At 41.0% G+C, this 22,034-nt stretch overlaps 1 protein-coding gene across 1 annotated transcript in view; it reads right to left on the bottom strand.

The window, feature by feature from the left end:
* MYO1D (myosin ID) overlaps positions 1–22,034 on the bottom strand; it is a 192,208-nt gene that overhangs the window by 102,647 nt on the left and 67,527 nt on the right. The window contains exons 17-19 of the mRNA XM_014548831.1: positions 12,794–13,017; positions 10,119–10,263; positions 9,472–9,586 (exon numbers count right to left, since the gene is read on the bottom strand). Coding sequence (XP_014404317.1) covers positions 9,472–9,586; positions 10,119–10,263; positions 12,794–13,017 — 484 coding nt within the window. The remainder of the gene's footprint in view (positions 1–9,471; positions 9,587–10,118; positions 10,264–12,793; positions 13,018–22,034) is intronic.

Raw genomic sequence — 22,034 nt, 5'->3', positions numbered from 1 at the left:
CTGAAACCATGTAACCCAGACACTATAAAGAAAATGAAAAGATACCCCACCTAGGAGAAAATGTGTACAAATCATATACCGGATAAGGGACTCGTATTTAAAACATATAAAGAATAAAATGTATATTGTATTTAGAATACAGAACTCAATAAAAGGACAAAACAAACAAACAATGAAAAATGGGTTTTTAATTGTGAATACACATTTCTCCAGAGAAGACATACAAATAGCCAATAAGCTCATGAACACATGCCTGATACCACCAGCCACCAGGAAATGTCAATCGGAACCACAGTGAGATGCCACTTCATGTCCATTGGGATGATAACAATAAAGAGGACGGACAGTAACAAGTGCTGGTCAGGATGTGGAGACACTGGAGCCCTCACCACCACTGGCGGGAATATAAAGTGATGCGGTCACTTTGGAAAACAGTCCGGCAGTTCCTCAGCCAGATAAACAGAGAATTACCGTATGACCCAGAAATTTCACTCTTAGGGGTATATATCATGGGAATTGACAATATAATCACATAAAAACTTGTGCCTGAATATTCACAGCAGCATTTATCATAATAGCCAAAAAAGTAGAGACAATCCAATGTCACTCAACTGACACTGGACTGGATAAATAAAATGTGATATATTCACACAATGGAATATAAATTGGCAATAGAAAGTGAACTACTGATACATGCTATAACATGGATGAACCTTAAAAACATGTTATGTAAGCCAGTCACAAAGTACCACATACTGTATGATTCCATTTATATGAATGGAATTTGCTAAATTCCATTTATACATGCTATAACATGGATGAACCTTAAAAACATGTTAAGTAATGTAAGCCAGTCACATAGTACCACATACTGTATGATTCCATTTGTATGAATGGAATTTGCAAATGGATAGAAACGGGATGTAGATCAGTAGTTACATAGGGCTGGGGGAGATGAGAGGTTCAGAGGGATGACAGCTAAGGAGTGTGGGCTTTCTTTTTGGGGTGATAAAAACGTTCAAAAATGGATTGTGGTAATGGAGACCCAACTCCGTGAATATACTAATAACTATTGGATTGTGTGATTTAAAATGGTGCATAGGATGCTGTATGAATTATATCTCAATGAAGCTGTAAAAGAAAAAGGTAACCCCTATATGAAACAACTCATTCTGCCCCTTTCCTAATGCACAGATTAAATTCCCTAGAGTATAATGACAGTATGCCATTAAATATATATGTTCAAAAAGGGACAGTGCCTGCTTGCCTAGAGCACAAATAACTGTCTCCTCATTATGACTATCCATAAAAAGAATGGGCCCTATGAGAAGGCAGTACGTGCCCCACGTAGGATTCAAGCGGAAGCTCAGTGGATATCTGATGTGGGTGTGGTAGAGGGGGTTTGTGCTGCAATAGGAAATCTAGGGATTCCTAAGGTCCCCTTTCTTCAGATTCTATGATTCTTTTACCTGACTTCCAAGTTTCCCTATCGCTATTATTCTACTTATTCATTTCTTCCACTCCTGTGTGATGTTATGTTCTCTCTCTCTGTTTCTGATTTTCTCCTTCCTTTTTCTTTTTATCTATGTGTATTTCAAGATTTTGCTTAAGTTTTCATTCCATTATAAAACCTTTTCAATTCCTATAGTGAAAAGGGATCGCTGTTTTTTCTGAACTGCTTTCCACAGTTGTAGTAGAATAGAATATAAGTAGAATCAAGAATGAAATTTAAAAATTAACATTGCTATAAAGGGCACAAGGTTCTTCTTTTAAAGCAGGATACTTGAGAATAGGAGGAGCACTGGCGTGAGTGCTTTTGCTAATGTAAAACCCTGGATCCATCATTGCTCTTTGTTCCGCAAGAAAGACAGGAAAGAAGGTTGGCCAAGACGCCCAAATACCAACACAATCAAGTTACATCTACCCTTAGTCTGTAGGTTCTCCTTACGAAGTCGAGCTACTCTCTACATCTCTCTATTAAAAGCGCAAATCTTTCATTTAATAATTGGAAAGCTTGAATAATTTCAAGGACAGCTGACTTGTAATTTTTAGACCATGGATGCTTGTTATAAGAAATAAACTTGTTAAAATAGCAGTGTAGAACACTGTGTTTCTTTAAACTTACAGTTGAAGCTATGTTTGGCAAGAGGTTGGTGTTACTTATTAACCTTGTGATAATTAATCGAATGACTATAACCCACTAATCTAGGTCTAATGAATTCAGCCAATATGAGAGATTATACAGATGGTTTTAAGTTGGAAGTATATTAAAAAAAAGCTGCTTTCCTTGTAAAACTGCTACAGATGTTATAAAAATAGTTATAAAAAGACTAACAAGTTCACTTCAAAACAAAGTAAAAATCTTACATGAAACTGTATGATTTCTTTTTTAATGAAGGTCAAGAAACAGCAAAACGGATGTATGGTAAAGGAGATGAGAACAGTGGCTGCCTCTGGTGGTGGTGGGACATGGCTGGGAAGGGGCATGAGGAGCCTTTTAGGGCGATGGAAACGCTCTGTATCTCGACAGGGTTTAAATTTATATGGGTGTAGGCACTAGTCCAAACTCACTCACCTGTACACTTCAGATAATGAGTATTTACCTGTATATAAACTATCTACCTCAATACAAAGACAAAACAAAACCAACGTAGAATCCCAACTATCCATGACAGAACTTTATTTACTGCCTTATTATTTCATCAACAGTAAGTTAGCTCCTTGCGGGTCATGATCTTATGGTGCCTTTTGTCTTGTACCTCCTAGCCCCAACAGAGAAATGGGCAACCTACAGAGTAATACTACATCCCTTCTCATCCGTTGGTTATGAGAGTCCTTTAAATCAGCAGTCACCAATTGGTGGTCCGTGAGGTCCGAAAGGTTGGCAACCGCTGCTTTAAATCCCACAGGATAATTTCAAGAACTCTCCTCCCCCACATGGGCCAATGGGTGTTGATATGGGAACCGTCAGACGGGAAAACAGGGGGAGAGGCTGCAGCACGTGGGAGGTTGCATAATGTAAGAACAAAATCCCCAAGTGCAAATAAAAGCACAGGTGCTCAACAGCGTAATCCCCACTGCCCAGTTTGGTCCTGGAAAACCGTGACTGCTGCACTGAAAAAGGAACTGTGGGCGGCTTGCTTTTATGTACCTGGGGCTGCGTGCCCCTTTATGAGTAAGCCACCTCTTTAATAAAAAGCTCTCTAACGCTGCAGGCACTATGGAAGCACACAGATTGCTGATTTGAAATTATTCATTCTCCTGGCTGGAATGGTTGGGATTTATTTGTATATTGTCATTTCTCATAAAGCGTTTTTTTTTTTTTCTCAATGAGTTTAATTTTTCCCATCAGAGTCTTTTTTTAATTTAAATTTTTTACTGATTAAAGTATTACATATGTCTCCTTTTCCTCCCACTGACCTCTCCCCGGCCGCTCCCACCCCTCAGCACATGCTCTCGTCCTCCTACTGTCTGTGTCCATTGGTTATGCTTATATGCATGGATACAAGTCCTTTGGTTGATCTCTTACCTTCCCCCTCCTCCCACCCTTCCCTGCCTTTCCTCTGAGGTTTGACAGTCTGGTCGATGCTTCTATGTCTCTGGATCTATTTTTGTTCATCAGTTTATGTTGTTCATTATATTCCACAAATGCCATCAGAGTCTTAAGTTTCACGGCCGGCCATCACGACAAGGCCATGCACACAGAGTGCTGGCAGCTAGACGGACTGTCCTGAGCGAGACGTGCCTACAGAAACGGATCTGTGCCTGTGTTTGCCATGCGTATGACTTGATAATAGCTACCCTTAAAAAATCTTTAGACACACAATTTTGTTGTGAGATTGGGACTGAATTAATTTTTCTACATTTGTTAATCTAGTATACAACTCCTATTAACTTTAAAAAATTATACTGGTAAATATTTATTTGAATTAAGTGATTTGATAAATTTTTTTCTTCCCCCAAATTTACAGTGTGCATTTTCAAGTACTTTATAAGTTGCTGATGATATACAAAGGAATGACAGAAAGCCCTTGGTTATGGTACAAATCTGAGACTAGTACAGCAGATGGAGATGAGACAGATAAGAAGGTTGTAAGTGAAAATAATTTCATACAATGTATAAAGAAAATAAAATTAGATAATGGGATTGGGAGGAAATGTACGTGTGTGTGATTCTGTAGAGTGCTACTTTACTAGCGAGTCAGAAATGCTCACATTTGTAGGCACATCTTTTTCTAATAGTCTAATGAAGGGACACTGTATAAATATGCAGTTAGCTACTTGCTGACCAGCAGGTTTTAATTTTAGATTTGGGTAATATTTAAATCAAGGTATTGAGCACTAAAAATTTCTGAGGAACACCCTGGCTGGGTAGCTCAGTTGGTCAGAGCATTGTCTGGATACACTAAGGTTGCAGGTTCGATCCCCTGTCAGGGCACATACAAGAATCAAGCAGTGAATGCATAAATAAGTGGAATAACAAATCTCTATCCACCTTTCTCTCTCTCTCTCTAATATCAATAAATTAAAAAGAATTTTTTTAATTTCAAAAAAAAATTCTGAGGAACTACAAGGTCATGTTTCTCAGTGATTAGAAGGAAAAGCAAAGCAAAACAAAACAACAAAAAAGACCACTAAAAACTCTCCACTAAGTAGAAGGCACAGTTGTGATATATAACCCTCCATCTCTGCTTCCAAGATCTTATTTTTAAGATACAACAAAGAAGTTAAGAAATTCATTTGAAAACATCGACAGCATTGGTAGGATACACACCTGAGTAAATTACGACAGGTGGATGGGACACAGAAGATATATTGCCATAGGTAAAAGATAGCAAACTAAAATTCAAGTTTCAGTTTGAATTTTATTCAGTCTTCTCCCTTTCGCCTCATAGCTTTAGTTATCAGTCAACTCTCTAAACATATCCTTATAACCAAAGTATATTTTTTAGTCTTGACAAAAATGAAGAGCAATAGAGTAAAATAGAGCCCAGCCGGTGTGTCTCAGTGGTTATGCACTGACCTATGAACCCAGAGGTCACGGTTTGATTCCCAGTCAGGCTCGATCCCCAGTGTGGGGCGTGTAGGAGCCAGCTGATGAGTGATCCTCTCATCACTGATGTTTCTATTTCTCTCCCCCTCTCCCTTCCTCTCTGAAATCAATAAAAACATATTTAAAAAAATAGTAAAATAGAGTTTATGTGGTGAAATAGTAACTACTCTTTGTGGTGCTTATTCACTGCACACGGCAACAGTGTTTGCCATGAAAGCGAATTGGCCCTCGTCAGAGACTTGAAACGAGAGACCGCAGAGCGGGGACATCAGCCTTTTCTAGGTTGTTTTGCACAACACTAGCCTCGTGTGATGCTCTCTGCAAGAAAGGGCTCCAAGTCAAGCTGGATTGAGGAACAATGCAAACCACATCCTTCCCTGGGATGCTCATAACCCACAAGTCCATTCAAGGCTCCGAGAATGCTGCACAGAGAGCATGTTCAACATTAAACTTGGGGTCCTTTCTAAAAACACAGAGTCAGCAGAAACCCATGTTGGAGAACACTCATCATTTGTAGCCATCTTAGAATATGGAGACGAGAGAACATCAAAGACAAAATCTAAATAATAAGCCAAAGTAGTGTTCCTCATCTTTTGCGAATTCGTATTGAAAAATATGAGTGTTGCAAAAAAGTATGAAAAGATGCTTTTGCATAATTTCATAAGGCATGCAAGAGTCACAAACAATAGGCCACAGTGGTCAAGTGGAGAGTATTGTCCTTTCTACGCTATGTCCATGAGTTCATCTGGAAACTGACAAACAAAAACCTCAAAGCAGCAATTTTACTGACAATGTTTAGAAATATTATATTCTTTTTTTTATGTAAAAATGTAATTCCTAAAGTGAACAGGTCATAAATCTTTACCTTCTGTCTTAGCAACTCAAATCGTCCTTAAAGCATGGATCGAGTGAGAGGGATGTCATGCAACTCAGTGATAGCTTTTAGTGGCATAACTCAGCTAAATCAAAATGGAAAGAAAAACTTAAAAAATATTTTTATTGATTTTAGAGAGAGGAAGGGAGAAGGATAGAGATAGAAACATCAATGAGAGAGAAACATGGTCGGCTGTCTCCTGTACGCCTCCTATTGGGGATCGAGCCCACAACCCAGGCTTGTACCCTGACCGGAACGGAACCTTGACCTCCTGGTTCATGGGCCGACACTCAACCACTGAGCCACACCAGCCGGGCAAGAAAAACTTGTTCTATACATATGTAAATCTGTAAATTCAAACTAAATTAAAATAATTATGGCATAGAAACACTAATTTTCTTCCATGTAAATCCATAAAGTAATAGAAAAACTGGATTGCAGACTCAATATTAGATAAGATCTCATCTTATTTCTTCTTTTACCCAAACAAAAATCCTCAACTAAAGAAAAAATCCCTGTCATCTTGCTTTTGCCTAAACACTTCTAAGGATCTGTTTACAGGTTCAGTCAGCACCACAGGGGGCCAGAGAGAAACATTCCCTGGAGAGTCAGACTTATTATGAGAGTGAGAGCAGCTATCTGCAGAAGTCTCCCACCTTAAAGGACAGTTTATGATGGTAGTTAATACAAAGTGGCTGCTTCATAAAAAAGTCAAGGCATAAAGAAGAGGGCTTTACTGAAATCAAGTCAAGTTCATCTTGGTACGTCTTTGGGATTAAAAAGATTCTAAAGAGAGCCCTAACCGGTTTGGCTCAGTGGATAGAGCATCGGCCTGTGGACCCAAGGGTCCCAGGTTCGATTCCGATCAAGGGCATGTACCTTGGCTGCGGGCACATCCCCAGTAGGGGGCGTGCAGGAGGCAGCTGATGGATGTTTCTCGCTAATTGATGTTTCTAACTATCCCTTTCCCTTCCTCTCTGTAAAAAAATCAATAAAATATATTAAAAAAAAGATTCTAAAGAGGACATAATCTAATCTATAGTATGAAGAAATATTATTCTGCATTGAACTTAGAAATACAGGAGCATGGCTCAGTGGTTGAGCGTTGACCTATGAACCAGGAGATCACGGTTTGATTCCGGTCAGGGCATTTACTCAGGTTGCGGGCTGGATCCCCAGTGTGGGGTGTGCAGGAAGCAGCTGATCAATGATTCTCTCTCATCATTGATGTGTCTCTCTCTCTCAATCTCCCTTCCTCTCTGAAATCAATAAAAATACATTAAAAAAATTACAGGAGCATGGCTAAGAATTTTTCAGTTTTTATCCAGGAGGAGCCAGGGAGAGACATGCCGTTAGACATCCCATTGTCACCCCTGGAGAGAAAGAATCAGAGGCACCAGGCTTTTCCAGAGTAGAGGATGACTGTCAACACCACCCAACAGTCTTTGATCCCTTGTCCTGATTACTAATGTGACTTCATAGTTACCATGATTCTAGAGAGGAAGTATCCTATATAGTAGAAATGAGGACTCGCGGAAATGGCTGGAATGGTACATTCCTTGGTTAAATTTACTGGCATTAGGGCTTATACTTTTTTTGTGCGGGTCAATGAAATCTGGTTAGCAAAAGTCATTTCCTGATTGGCTGATCAATCCTAGGTACACTTATAAACTAGGGTTTCTGAATTCAGCTCAGAATTAGACTCGGGACTTTGGTAGCCACTCTGAGATACCAGCAAACTTTCCTTGGTGATATTTATTTCATTCTAAGTTCAAAACAGACTGCTTCCTATTTTGTTAAAAGTTTATATTACATTGACTTGAATGTCTGAACGCCAGCAGTTATGTTTTTTTGAACTTCATGAATAGTTCAATCTCCTTCTTCTATTATAGTATTTGGTCAGTCCGACTAAAGATTTGTCAAAATCAAAACTTTTGGTTTTGTTGTTTTATCTCCTATTATTTTTATATTCTCTATTTTATTGATTTCTGCTCTAATCTTTACTATTTTATTTTCCTGCTTTGTTTTTTTTTTTTTTTTTTTTTAGCAGTGTCTTAAGGTAGAAGATTAGGCTATTGATATGAGATCTGTCATCTCTTCTATTATAGGAATTACATTTCCCTCTAAGATGGCTTTCACTGCCTCCCATAAGTTTTGCTATGTTGTATCTTCTTTTCCAAATGTTCTGATTTTCCTGTGATTTCTTTTTTGACCACTGGTTGCTCAGGAGTGTGTCACGTAATTTCCACCTATCTGTGCATCCCCGAAATTGCTTTCTGTTCTTCTTTCCTAATTCTACTCCATTATTGTCAGAGAATATGCTTTGTACGATTTCAATCCTTTTAAATTTACTGAGGCTTGTTTTATGACCTACCAACCAACAGTGTTTCTCTAAACTCTTGCAAACGCTCGTTGTTATTAACATTTTAAAGTTTCCCACATTTATATAGAAAAATATCATTTCATTATTTTGATCTGAATAACACTGTGATTATGTATTTTTTGAAAATGTGAAACAAAAGACCTCTAAAATCACCTAAACCTGAACCTTTGTTGTGAGGTAACTCTTTGATATTTTCTTAATTCCTCCTGCGAATATTGGTGTATTTATATCAAAATCTCTCTTGGGGTTAATCTAGGTAATGTTTTTCTTAAGTCCACCCACTTAATTAACATTTTAAAATTTACTTGCATAATTTTATTTGCATAATTTTACAAAATGTTCTTTTATAGTTATTTCAATTTCCTCTCTCTCTTTTTCTAAACAAATGTTTTTAAAAAACCAACTATGTCCCTTGCCTTCCACATTCCAACTTCCACCTGTTCCACTCGCCCAGCTGCTCTCATCTCCAGGTAAATAACAGTCCACACACATCCTGCTCCAGGTGAGCAAATATATCCCTAGCACATAACCTTTCCCCATCCCTTCCGAATCTCACTATGTCCTTCTCACTTTTCCAAACTACGTTCTTCCTCCCTCTCCCTGGCGTGGCTCAGTGGTTGAGCATTGAGCTATGAACAAGGAGGTCACGGGTCCGATTCCTGGTCAAGGCACATGCCTGTGTTGTGGGCTCAATCCCCAGTGTGCGGTGTGCAGGAGGCAGCTGATCAATGATTCTGTCATCACTGATATTTCTATCTCTTTCTCCCTCTCTCTGCCTCTCTGAAATCAATAAAATTTAAAAAAAAAAAACCCAGCAATAAAACATGTATAAAAAAGTACTCAATGACCATTAAATACAGGCAGACTAGTTTGTGTTTGAAAGATAGGTATTCAGTAAAATACAAATCCTTGACCTCTAGGAGGTCCCCCTCTCCGGTTTTAAGAAGAATGGTTGCTAAAAATATCCACTTCCCTTATGAAGCCAATAGCCTGACTCGGACACTGCAGTATCCCCCGCCCTTCCATCCATGCCTCCCTCGGACAGGCACAGCCTCCTGAGGACAGAGCCAGCGGTGCACCTATCGCTATGTCTCACTGAAGGCGTGTCTCAGGGCGCTGAATCGGAAGCAGCCTCTTCCTTCCGAGAGGGTCTATCTCAGCATCGCCTTACCTTACGGACGTGACAGGAGAAGAGGACGTTCATGTACTTGTCCTTCCGTTTCAGTTCATTGGCGACGGGGACGAAAGTGCCTGAGGTCTGAGGTGTATCTGGCTTCTGAAAGAGACAGGAAGTGTGATCGAATGATGATGCTTAGCATTTCAGATGAAAAAGTGAGCTTTTAGGGCACGGCTTTATTGATAAGCTCATGACGTTGCACACGCTTACTTTTTACCCCCCCCCATCCCAGGTGGTAAGCTACTAAAGGGCTGTTTTAACAACAAAAGTCTTATAAAAATTTAAAATAAGGGATCTGAGAGGGGATGGAACAGAGCTTTGGGAATAACTGATATAAAGGTGATAGTTAAAAATAGTTGCTGAGTTATGCAAGGGAAGGTTTAAATGGTCAAAGCCATGGTATAGCATGTACCTAATACACACAGATAGAAGACAGAACACCCTTTTTAACGTGGGGAAAACGTCACCTGTTGTACACTTGGAAGCAATAAAACTTTTAGTTTAGTGTTGCTCATAGGATCTAGTTTCTGAAGGTGTCAGTTTTTCTATAAATTCTTGGAGAAAAATTCTCCTTTTTTTTTTGTTTGTTAAGGGAGCAGGAGTGAACCCACTTAAGTTCTCCTGCACTTACCGAAGCAAGATAGTTGCCCTCCCAGGCTCTTTGGAGCCCAAGGTCAGCCCTTTGACCCTTCAGCATCTCCATGGCCGCAACCTTTGCCCTGACCTGGGGCAGGTCTGAAGCAGGGATGGTCTTGATGAGCTGAGATGCTCGCCATCTACGAGTAAATAAACACAATGTATTCGACTGCAGAAGCACAAGACCATTCATTCTCAAACACAAGAAGCTGCCATGAAGTAGAATGAACCCAGACTGCTTGCATGCTACCCTAAAAACAGTAAAATGCCTCCAAAATATACACTCTCTGGCTCTTTACAGAAAAAGTTTTCCTTTGGACTAGACTAATACAACTAGCAAGATCCATTCAGAGAGAGAGAGAGAGAGAGAGAGAGAGAGAGAGAGAGAGAGAGAAAGGGAGGACAAGTCAATAAACTGAGCAGGCGCAGTCTTTTCAAAATGCTCATTGACTGCAAGCCCTAAGATGCCTGGGACCGTCGTTTGCATCTTGGCTGTTTGTCACCATATACCTGGAACCTAGGTCAGTGCCTGTGGCACAGCAGGTGCTGAGTGTATACTGCCACTAAATTTTACAAAAACTAATCAATTCTAGGCCATACATAAAACCTCAAAAATCTAAGGAAGACTGTACAGGCCACAGAGCAACATAATTGAAACCAATAATTCTTTGCATCCATTAAAAATATTACTCAGATCTTTATTTGTTGTCATGCACAGGTCTTCAAGACTTATTTCTAAGTCAAGTCATATAACCATACTTAGAATCTCGCTTGTGTAAAAGAGGGGGAAAATTCCAAATTATATGTGACTCTAGATGCATATGCATTCATAGTATAAGCAAATGCTTTACATATGTATTTACTCATAATTCTTTTAACAACCCTACGAGCAGGTACTATTGTTACCGTCCAAAACTAATCAATTCTAGGCCATACATAAAACCTCAAAAATCTAAGGAAGACTGTACAGGCCACAGAGCAACATAATTGAAACCAATAATTCTTTGCATCCATTAAAAATATTACTCAGATCTTTATTTGTTGTCATGCACAGGTCTTCAAGACTTATTTCTAAGTCAAGTCATATAACCATACTTATAATCTCGCTTGTGTAAAAGAGGGGAAAAATTCAAAATTATATGTGACTCTAGATGCATATGCACTCATAGTATGAGCAAATGCTTTATATACGTATTTACTGCTAATTCTTTCAACAACCCTATGAGCAGGTACTATTGTTACTGTTGTTTTACAGATAAGGAAGCTGAGGCACAGAGAGGTTAACTAATTTGCCCAAGGTTACACAGTTGTTCAGTGGCAGGGCTAGAATATGAACCCAGGCTCCAGGGTTTGTGTTCCTAACCATTACATCATGCTGTCTCTTACGTGTGTGTGTTTGTAAGTGCAAGGACAAAGATTTAGAAGGATATAAAGTAATTGTTAATGAGTGGTTATTTCAGGGGAAAGAAACAAAATGGGGAGAGACAAGAGAAGGTGTGGAGGATTTCAACTTTATATCCTATATATTTTTATGTTATTTCACTTTAAAAAAAATGAGCATGTAGTCATGTATCACTTAATTACGTTTTAGATTATGTAAAAAATGCAGGTTGCAGAGAATACAATTCATGAAGAAACACTTATCCGTGCATTAAAAAGACTGCCAAGACTACAACTAACATTGATAGCATTACACCTGAGAGTTTAGGTACTTTTGCTTTCAATAAATCTGCACTGTTTGATTTTTTTCTTTTTATGAGCAGTCATTCTTTTTCTTGTAAAGCAAATGAGATATGTAAAATAAAATTTTCTTCCCATGCACTTTTTTATCTTCTGACATCTGCCACCAATTTACATCCAATCGCTCAATGACTTCAGTGTTCCACGTGGACCATTATGCCACCAAATGACCGCATTTGAGGACCATTAGCTTAGCTTATGGGACTAGACAGCTGCACCTAAGACAAAGCTAAATGTATCTGGTGCACACTGGCAACAAATAAGCTCAAACAATCAGGAGCAAGGAGTTATAAATAACTAAACACTCAGATTCAGGGCAGTTTAAAAAAATGAAGACTGGATGGAAAGGTATCAAATTTTACATAGGCGCTTGTTTATTTAAAAAATACTGCATGCTCTAAAACAGTTGCTTCCTCCCTTATAATTCAAAATCTCCTGGGAAACTTTAAAAAGGACCTCTGTTCGGGCCCCCACTCCCAAGCTCCATTAGACAGGTATTTCTGGAGGTGGGACTTGGGCAGTGACATGTATTATAAACTCCTCGTGAATTTAAGGTAAGCAGGACAGACAACCACTGTGCAGAAAGGATGGACAGAAATCCTAGTTTGAGTTATTTGCAGTGATTTTAATAGCTATTTTTTGCTACGAGAAGAAAGTAGAGTCTGCATGCCAATAGCATCTTCAATATGGCTTGATCCAGGGGTGGCAGCATGCTGCTGTCTATATGGCTACAGAAAAAAAAAATCAGTGGACAGTTCTGCTATTTTGAGAGGGGAACAGATGCCTTGTGAAATCGAAGTCTACAAAATTGGAGACATATTCAAACAGCAAATAGCTGAGCCAGTCTCCTGGTCGAAGAACTGTGATTTTTATATGACACATTAAGTGTGCTGCCATAAATGGAGGCAGCACATACGAGCAAGTTCTCACCTATTAAAAATGGCCTGTAGGGCCTCCTCGAAACGGCGAAGAACTTTGGGAGGGGTTGGCCACTTCACGTGCTTCCCGTGGTCTCTCATGGTCTTGACGCCGTGGAAGCGCCGGGCCACCTCGTGGATGTAGGACTTCACCTTGTAGTGCCGGTAGTATCTGATGATGGTCAGGGCTGCCTTGGTCCTCTTGTACCGCATGCGGGCCAGCGTGCCCCGCCACACCTTCACGACAGAGAAAAGAAAAAGAAAAGTGTTGCTGGCTGCCTGAGTAGTAGGTCACTCTGAAATCATAGAAGCTCCTCTGCTTATAAACTCAACGGGAGAACTTGCATGTGCCACTCAAATCAGCCAGAGCCAAACATGTCAATTCTGCCAGCCACCAACAGGTGGCGGTGGGGAGTCGGGCCCGTCATTCTGGTCCAGCTGTCTATCCGGGCACTGTCTACACTGGAGTGCCTGCTGAGTTTGAAGCAGAGTCCTGTTTTAACTTTATGGGCATGAACAGAAGAATGCCAAACTACAAATAATGTTGGATAAATGTTGAAAGGGAACAAGATGAGTCAGAAAACCAAAAGCCATCAACATCTGTAGTTCTCTTATGAAGCCTGGCTTTACACAGATTATGTACAATGGCCACTAGGGCAATGCCACACTGCATTTACAAACTGACTCATATGCAGCCCCTCTCCAGGTGCTGTGTAAACCCCCTAGGATTTAGATGTGTTCCTGCAGGAAGGGCAAAACAGATGACCAGTATCTCTCATCAGTGATGTTTCTCTCTCCCTCTCCCTTCTCCAAAATCAATAAAAACATATTTAGAAAACAAAAAAACATAAAACAGATGACCAATACCATATGAATCATTGTTAAAATCTTTTCAGTGCTCAGAAATCAGACAATATATAAATGTCTCAATGCCAGCTTTTTAATTTAATTTTTAGACAGAGAGAAGGGGGAGAGAGGGAGGGAGAGAGAGATGTATATATATATAGAGAGAGAGAGACACACACACACATCGATTGGTTCTCCCACTTATTTCTGCATTCATTGGTTGATTCTCGTATGTGCCCTGACTGGAGACCAAACCCATAACCTTGGTATTTGGGGACGATGCTCTAACCAACTGAGTTACCCGGCCAGGGCTCAATGCCAGCTTTATTCAAGCATGGGGAAGTCGGAAATATATATATATTTATATGTTTTTATTGATTTCAGAGAGAGGAAGGGAGAGGGAGACGGGGATAGAAACAACAATGGGAGAGAGTCACTGATCAGCTGCCTCCTGCACACCCCCTAGTGGGGATCGAGCCCGAAATCCGAGAATGTGCCCTGACTGGGAATTGAACCATGACCTCCTGGTTCATGGGTCGATGTTTCACCACTGAGCTGCACCAGCCAGGCAGAGATACTTATATATTTTTTAGGTTCCCATACTTCTCAAGCTCTCAAGCAAAGAGAAAGCTGATGTAATCTTCATCAATGGCTCTTTCCCTATATATGCTCTTCACCACCACCCCAAGTCTTGCTTCCACAATATTTCCAGTACAAACCCTTCTCCTTTCTGCTACCACAGTCTGCAACAGCTCAAACGACTAACTGCTTTCTTTGACAATAAACTCCTGTGTACACCACCATCATGTTCCAGTTATTGACTGCTGCTTCTTAAGTGACCACCCCAAATCTCAGGCCGGGGGTGTTATCTCCCTGCCTGTCTCTGGCCTCTGAAGACCAAGATTTGCAACCTCTAGTTCAAAGCCCACCGTATGGGTTCCCCAGGTTCCTTCGGGTTTCTTTTATTTCTTCTTAAATCCCCAACTGTGCCCACCAGTTTCTCTCAGAAAAACTCATGCAACGCCTCTTTTATTCAGTCATCTTGGGTCTCTTGGTGCAGACTCCTAAATTGGCACCATGTGTTTGCAATGTTCTCCCTTTTCAGCCTGCTGCACAATAGGTCTGTTTGCTTGCTCCATGCGAGGAGGTCATCAGGGGACCTCAAAGAGGAACCAACAGGTCCAGGAAAACCATGATGTGGAAGGAAAACATGACGAGGTGCAATCTGTGGTAGGAACCTCGAGTTCACATATAAACAGAATATATAGACAATGGGGCAATGGAAACTCACTCTGTGGCTTCGGTACAGAAACCCTTTTTAGTCAAAAGGGCCCCCTGCTCTGTAGCCAAATCCATCCTACAAATGGCTTTGTTACGCCTCCACCCAGGCACTAAAATAAAGGTTCCTTCTTTAGTATCTTGAAAAACCAAAAGAATACAATTACAGGGTGGACGTCTGTGATTCAATTTCTTAAAGAAAACACATTTTTTAAAGTTTCATACTGTTTGTTGCCTTCCTTTTAAGAGGAAGGAAAGTAAGACTCCTTGGAACTACATCTATATAAAAAAACACCAATCTTTAATTTCCAAGAAGTGTTTTATAGAGCTTCTTATTAAAATGTTTTTGGTTAGATGCTTTAGCAATTTGGGAAAAAACATTTTATAAGTAAGTGCTTTTTAAGCCATAGGTTTTTTGTTGTTGTTTTTTACAACTTTTAAAATGTCATCTGTATTCTTGGTTTAGTCTAGTTGAAAAAATCAAATAATACAGAAATGCTACAGAAAAAAGACAATAGCTCTTCCCCTTGCCCACCGAACCCCACCTCGAAGTCCCATTCCACACAAACAACTTTAACCGCTTCTTCTGGTATTTACTAATATCATGCACACTATTCTTTCTTGGTTGATCCTTTCAGACATACCCAAATTACAGAAGTTGGTGATGTAGCTCTCTTGCCATCACTCGAACCTCTCCTTTATCATCCCCATAATAATTACATTTAAAAATTTAAAGTCGACAGTGTTTATGTTATTGTTATATAGTATAATTTAAATACTATATTCATATTCCATATTAATTTGATTCACCACTATATAATAGGACTTCCCTCTCATTACTATGTCAGGGAAAGTTGTTTTAACTTGTCGTTAACTGCTGTCTTATTTTAAAGGTCTGCTTTATTTACTATACTAGAGGCCTGGTGCACAAAAATTCATGCACTTGGGGGGTCCCTCAGCCCAGCCTGTGCTTCTTGCAGCCTGGGAGCCCTCGGGGGATGTCCACCCGGGAGCAGTAAGCCGCAGCCACCGAACCCCACCTCGAAGTCCCATTCCACACAAACAACTTTAACCGCTTCTTCTGGTATTTACTAATATCATGCACACTATTCTTTCTTGGTTGATCCTTTCAGACATACCCAAATTACAGAAGTTGGTGATGTAGCTCTCTTGCCATCACTCGAACCTCTCCTTTATCATCCCCATAATAATTACATTTAAAAATTTAAAGTCGACAGTGTTTATGTTATTGTTATATAGTATAATTTAAATACTATATTCATATTCCATATTAATTTGATTCACCACTATATAATAGGACTTCCCTCTCATTACTATGTCAGGGAAAGTTGTTTTAACTTGTCGTTAACTGCTGTCTTATTTTAAAGGTCTGCTTTATTTACTATACTAGAGGCCTGGTGCACAAAAATTCATGCACTTGGGGGGTCCCTCAGCCCAGCCTGTGCTTCTTGCAGCCTGGGAGCCCTCGGGGGATGTCCACCCGGGAGCAGGCCTAAGCCGCAGTCAGACATCCTTAGCGCTGCCGAGGAGGTGGGAGAGGCTCCCATCACCGCTGCTGCGCTCACAGCCATCAGCCCAGCTTGTGGCTGAGCGGAGCTCCCCCTGTGGGATTGCACTGACCACCAGGGGGGCAGACGCTCAACGCAGGTCAGTGTGCATCATAGTGACTGGTCGTTCCACCGTTAGGGTCAATTTGCATATTACCCTTTCATTATATAGGACACTTACGGTTAATGCCAAATGCTCTAACAGACCCATCAAATAGTCAACAATAATCTTTCCAGTTGTCAAGCCCATCAATTGAACCTTTCTCTTTCACATTCCCCTTCAGGCCACTGCACTCTTCCTGTTGGATTCCTGATTCCTGAGTGCAAGTCTTTCTTTTTCTTGGTTTTCCTCCCTCCAGAAGCTTTCAAGAAAGGGTACATGGCCAGTGAATTTCTATTCTCTTTAATCTGAGAGTACAAAGCAGGTGCCTACAATGTTGTGTGTTTCGTGACGGAGAAGAGCAGAGCAGATGAGAACAGGCCCTGGACTCAGACTGCCTGTGTTCAAGTCCTGAGCCCCCTCTTACCAGCTGGTTTAACTTGGGCAAGCTCCTAACCTAGTTTTATCTGTAAACATGAGGATGATAACAATGCTTATCTTGTAGTGCTATTATGAGGACTAAAGGAGACAATGCACACCAAATAGTGCCTGGTGGGGAGCTGGAACCCTATATACATTGGTTGTTATGAGTATCTGAATTTTTGTCTCCTTTGGTATATGCAGAATTTTTTTGCATTAGTCATATGTCAATATGACCTGAAATCTTTCCTTCTCAGCATTCCATCTACCCCAAATAGTTTCCGATTGGATCTGATTTTATTCTTCCATGGATCACATGGACGGGATGTCCGTGATTTATATGCCTCATCCCATCTTTCAGCCGCTCAAGCAGAGTGAACAGAGAGCTGGGGCTCAGGGGTCATTGAGTTCCTTCCCTGATACAAATAAAAGGAGAGCATCAGAGGTCTGCTCCGCTGCCTGAAGGTACCGTAGGCTCCTGACACTCTATTGCTATGTCTTGTGGAGCTTTTTCTTGTGGCTGTAATAATTATTCCTAGCAGACGCGTCCCCTATTCCTTGCCCATGTATTGATGCATCAGAGGCAGGAAAGATGGTAAACTTCCTTGACTTTTCTTGCCTAAGGGAAGACGTCTTCTTGATGGAAGAAAGGCTCCCCAGTGAAGGTGTGGGTTGTTCTAAGTCTTCCCTCTGGTATATCTTTATACTAAAAGCCAGAGCCCTGAAAAGCAGCAAAGCTTCTCAGAATTCCCTCCTGTACTTCACCATGTTCCAGTCTTTTCTTTGGCAAACATATTGATTGTTTTTTTTTTTTGCACCTCTTTCAATTGGTCCAAGTTTTTATTTTTGGATGACACTTCTCAAAGTTTATGGTATAAAGTTGAGATCTCTTTTTGGTTTCAGGGTTGATGACATGATTTGTTATTTTTCCACTTTTGTTAATTTCAGGAAATTTGGGGGAAGGAATTTTGTGAACCTGCAGTTTTATTTTTTTTAAATCCTCACCCAAGGATATGCCTTTTTTATTGTGTGTGTGTGTGTGTGTGTGTGTGTGTGTGTGTGTGTGAGAGAGAGAGAGAGAGAGAGAGAGAGAGCGCGCGCGAGCGAGAGAGCCAACAATGTGAGAGAGAAACATTCATCAGTCACCTTCCATACACACTCTGACCCCTGATCGAACCCACAACCTAGTTATGAGTCCTGACCAGGAATCAAACCTGCAACCTTTTGGTGTATGGGACAATTTTTTAACCAACTGAACCAGCTGGCCAGGGCATGAACCTGCAGCTTTATCGTCAACCTGCTCCTGGAGCTCTACTCCTCACCCCTACTGGGTCCCTCCCACTCCTGAGTCTTTCCAGAGCCCTGTGGCCAGGTGAACTGGCTCTCTTGTCTGCCTTCTCTGCAGGCACCTAGATCTCAGCTTCTCCACCTGCTTGGGAGAGTAACTAACCACACATCCATTTACTTCCAAAACCAGGCAGATGCCTCTTGTCTGCTGCTGTTTCCCCATGGTTCCATCCGTCCTTGTGGGTTTCTCCAGTTCTCACCCCTTCCTGCTCAGTGAGGGTTTCTGAGAGAGAGTGGCTGTAAATACCATCTGTCATGTTTAACCAGAGGTTTCATAGTGCCGCCTTAACCCTGCCATGCTTTCCCCTGGTGCACACTTCCTCCGTGGTCAGGCACGGCAAAGCCACATCTGGCAGTCATTAAAGAACGAGATGTACTTTGCAAGAGATGAAGGATTCTAGTTTACACTCTATGAAGAAGTAGGTCAATTACATATCTTCAGTTTAGTCTCAGAAATAAACACAGGCCAGCTCTCCTTTTTTTCTAGTTCTCCATGTTTCCCCCTCACCCCTCATTTAATATGTGCTGAGAAGAAAATAAAATCCAGTGGGTATAATTGGTAGGTTCTTAGCATAGTTCTTGACATGCTATTCCTTGGTTTTATAGATAGAAATAGCATTTTGAGATGATCTAGGGGAAAATTAAGAAGTAATGAAACGACCAAATCTTTAGTCAATCAACAAATTAAAACCATTAAAATAAAGACAGAGACAAGAAAAACATGCACCCCCTATAACAACAACAAAAAAGCGAAGTGCATGTGAGCTTGATCCTTATAAGCCCTGCTGGTTTCTTTAACTATGTGTGTGTGTGTGTGTGTGTGCGCGCGCGCGCGCGCGCGCGCGTGCACATGCACGCGCCTCTCGGAATGTAATTTAGAAACGCCCACCCCTGAGCTGCTTCATCTGGATCTGGTAGGCTCACTTGCCCAGTTAGCCAACCTGTGAACCTTCATGTAGGACTCATACATTTTCTATGTGGCCTTGTCCAGATCCATTAGCCTAGCAATTCTTTAGTGCATACAACTGTTGCCCATGAATGATTTCTTTACTACGACGATGCCATATCTGACAACCCCTTAGTAACTGTAACTTCAAGAAGCAACTGAACCTCTTGGTCAATTACAGTCAGAAGCCCAGCTTAACATGAACCCTAGCAACACCCAAATTATAACTGTTTTGAAGACAAATGAAACTAAAATTACTCCAGTCAACAGGTCAGGTCAATCTGACGGGCCCTTCGGGAGCCAGCCTTGCTCAAAAGCTAACCCTTGGTGGAGCTGTACTGAAGAGGCTGCTTTCTTTATAGTTTGGTTTCTTTTCTTTTTTTTTTTTTAATATTTTTTATTGATTTTTTACAGAGAGGAAGGGAGGGGGATAGATAGCCAGAAACATTGATGGGAGAGAAACATCGATCAGCTGCCTCCTGCACATCTCCCACTGGGGATGTGCCCGCAACCCAGGTACATGCCCTTGACCAGAATCGAACCCGGGACCCTTCAGTCCGCAGGCCGACGCTCTATCCACTGAGCCAAACCGGTTTCGGCTGGTTTGTTTTCTTTAAAAAGGAGGTACCCAACGGATAATTCATCGTCAAAATTTCTCAGGTTAAGGCTTTCTCAAAGTTGCTTCTTGACCCAGAACTACAGGGTTCTGGTCAAGTGTCTGGGCATTTGAGCAGATACAATGAGGTGTCTGGGGATGTTTCAAATTTGTCTGAAGGTGTGTACCACCTTGTCAGCCCCAGACCCACCTCCATCTGATGTCGAAGTGGCTCACCATCTGGTCAGGGACGGCCGGGCTTTTACCTTGTGTCACCAATGTGCTGACTTTTCTTCCTTTATGCCTAGCATCTAAAGCAGTGGTTCTCAACCTTCCTAATGCCGTGACCCTTTAATACAGTTCCTCATGTTGTGGTGACTTCCAACCATAAAATTATTTTCATTGCTACTTCATAATGTAATTTTGCTACTGTTATGAATCGTAATGTAAATATCTGATATGCAGGATGTATTTTCGTTGTTACAAATTGAACATAATTAAAGCATAGTGATTAATCACAAAAACAATATGTAATTATATATGTGCTTTCCGATGGTCTTAGGTGACCCCTGTGAAAGGGTCGTTCGACCCCCAAAGGGGTCTCGACCCACAGGTTGAGAACCGCTGATCTAAAGCATGCAGCACTCCTTAAAAAAAATACCCAGCACACCTCTGCTGCAGGTGCTTACAAATGATCTTAATTCGAATGTTTCCTTAGGTCACTCAAAAAACTCAGATAACAACTGTTATTTGAAAGCACCAGCCAAAGGTGCATCCTAATATTCATTTCTGAAGAGTTCCAGATGAATTCTGGGACACAGGGCCTTTGAAATGCTCCCTGAAAAAGGGGTTCCATTCTTAGTGAGTTTGGGAAAGATGCTTACTGCAATCCTTTTTGGAGATTCACATTAGCATATGAAAAGTTTGGAGAAGTTCCATGTAAATAAACTTTAACAGAATTTTAAAAACATATTTGACTGTAGAATCCTTTGTACACAGACTACTCATTCATTTTGAAGGGGGTCAAGATATGCCATCCCCAAATATGCCACTTTGGCATAAGCATTCTCTGGAGTGTTTGCTTATTCTACAAGAATTTCCCAAATTCCTACTTGTCTGGGTGGTTTCTCTGGGGAATCCGAAGGAAAACAGGAAATACCTATGATGTCCTAGGAAAACCCAAAATGTCCATGAGATAGCTGGGTAACAACTACAACTAATGCCTTAAAAAGTAAGATATGGTCAGACGCAAACCTCCGTGCAACGAAGCTTGAATTCCTCCGCCACAAGCCAGGCTGTTGCGGGCAGTCCAGCACCGCTTAGCGGACAGCTCCCTGGCTGGAGTGCAGAGTCCTCCCCTGGAGGGAGAGGCCCGGCCCGCATTCCCCAAGGGGGGGGGGGGGGGGAATCAGGCCAACCTAGGCAGGCTTCAGGTTTTTTACCTGTGAAGCAAACAAAGATGTACACTAGGTGATTTATTAGAGCACCCACTCGAATATTCTCTCAGAACAGCTACTGACACTGAGCAAAAATTTAAAAGTGTTATTTCAAAGGTTCTTTTTGATCCAAAGCGCACAAGAAACTGACAACCCCTATCTTTGACTTCTGATTACTGTTATTACCCTTAAGGGAAGGGAGGGAAAACACTATTTCACTATTGTGTGCCAGGCCTTGTGCTAGACACCTGACATACATTATAAATAGGTGTTTTAAAAACATTTTTTTTCTTTTAATCCTCACATAAGGATATTTTTGCATTGATTTTTAAAGAGAGTGGAAGAGAGAGGGAAAGACAGAGAGAAATATCGATGTGAGAGAAACACATCAATTGGTTGCCTCCTGCACATGCCCCAACCAGGGCCCGGGCTGGGGAGGAGCCTGCAACCAAGGTATATACCCTTGACCAGAATAGAACCCGGGACCCTTCCGTCCACAGGCCGACGCTCTATCCACTGAGCCAAACTGGCTAGGGCCTTGATGTATTATTTGTATTGTGCTGGTATATGTTTCTCTTACTAATAATTCACCATAGGGAAAGAAGGGAATACATTTGATGTAAGTTTCTTTAAGTCACACATTAATATGTTTTGCTGGCAAATGCTTGGCTTTGAGAAATGATCCTTTTTCAGACCTGGGAACCCTGCTTCTACAGAG

The sequence above is a fragment of the Myotis brandtii genome, unplaced genomic scaffold, assembly GCF_000412655.1.
Source record: "Myotis brandtii unplaced genomic scaffold, ASM41265v1 scaffold523, whole genome shotgun sequence".
Taxonomy (NCBI): domain Eukaryota; kingdom Metazoa; phylum Chordata; class Mammalia; order Chiroptera; family Vespertilionidae; genus Myotis; species Myotis brandtii.
The sequence above is the reverse complement of the archived record's forward strand: the minus strand, read 5'-3'. Positions and strand labels throughout refer to the sequence as shown.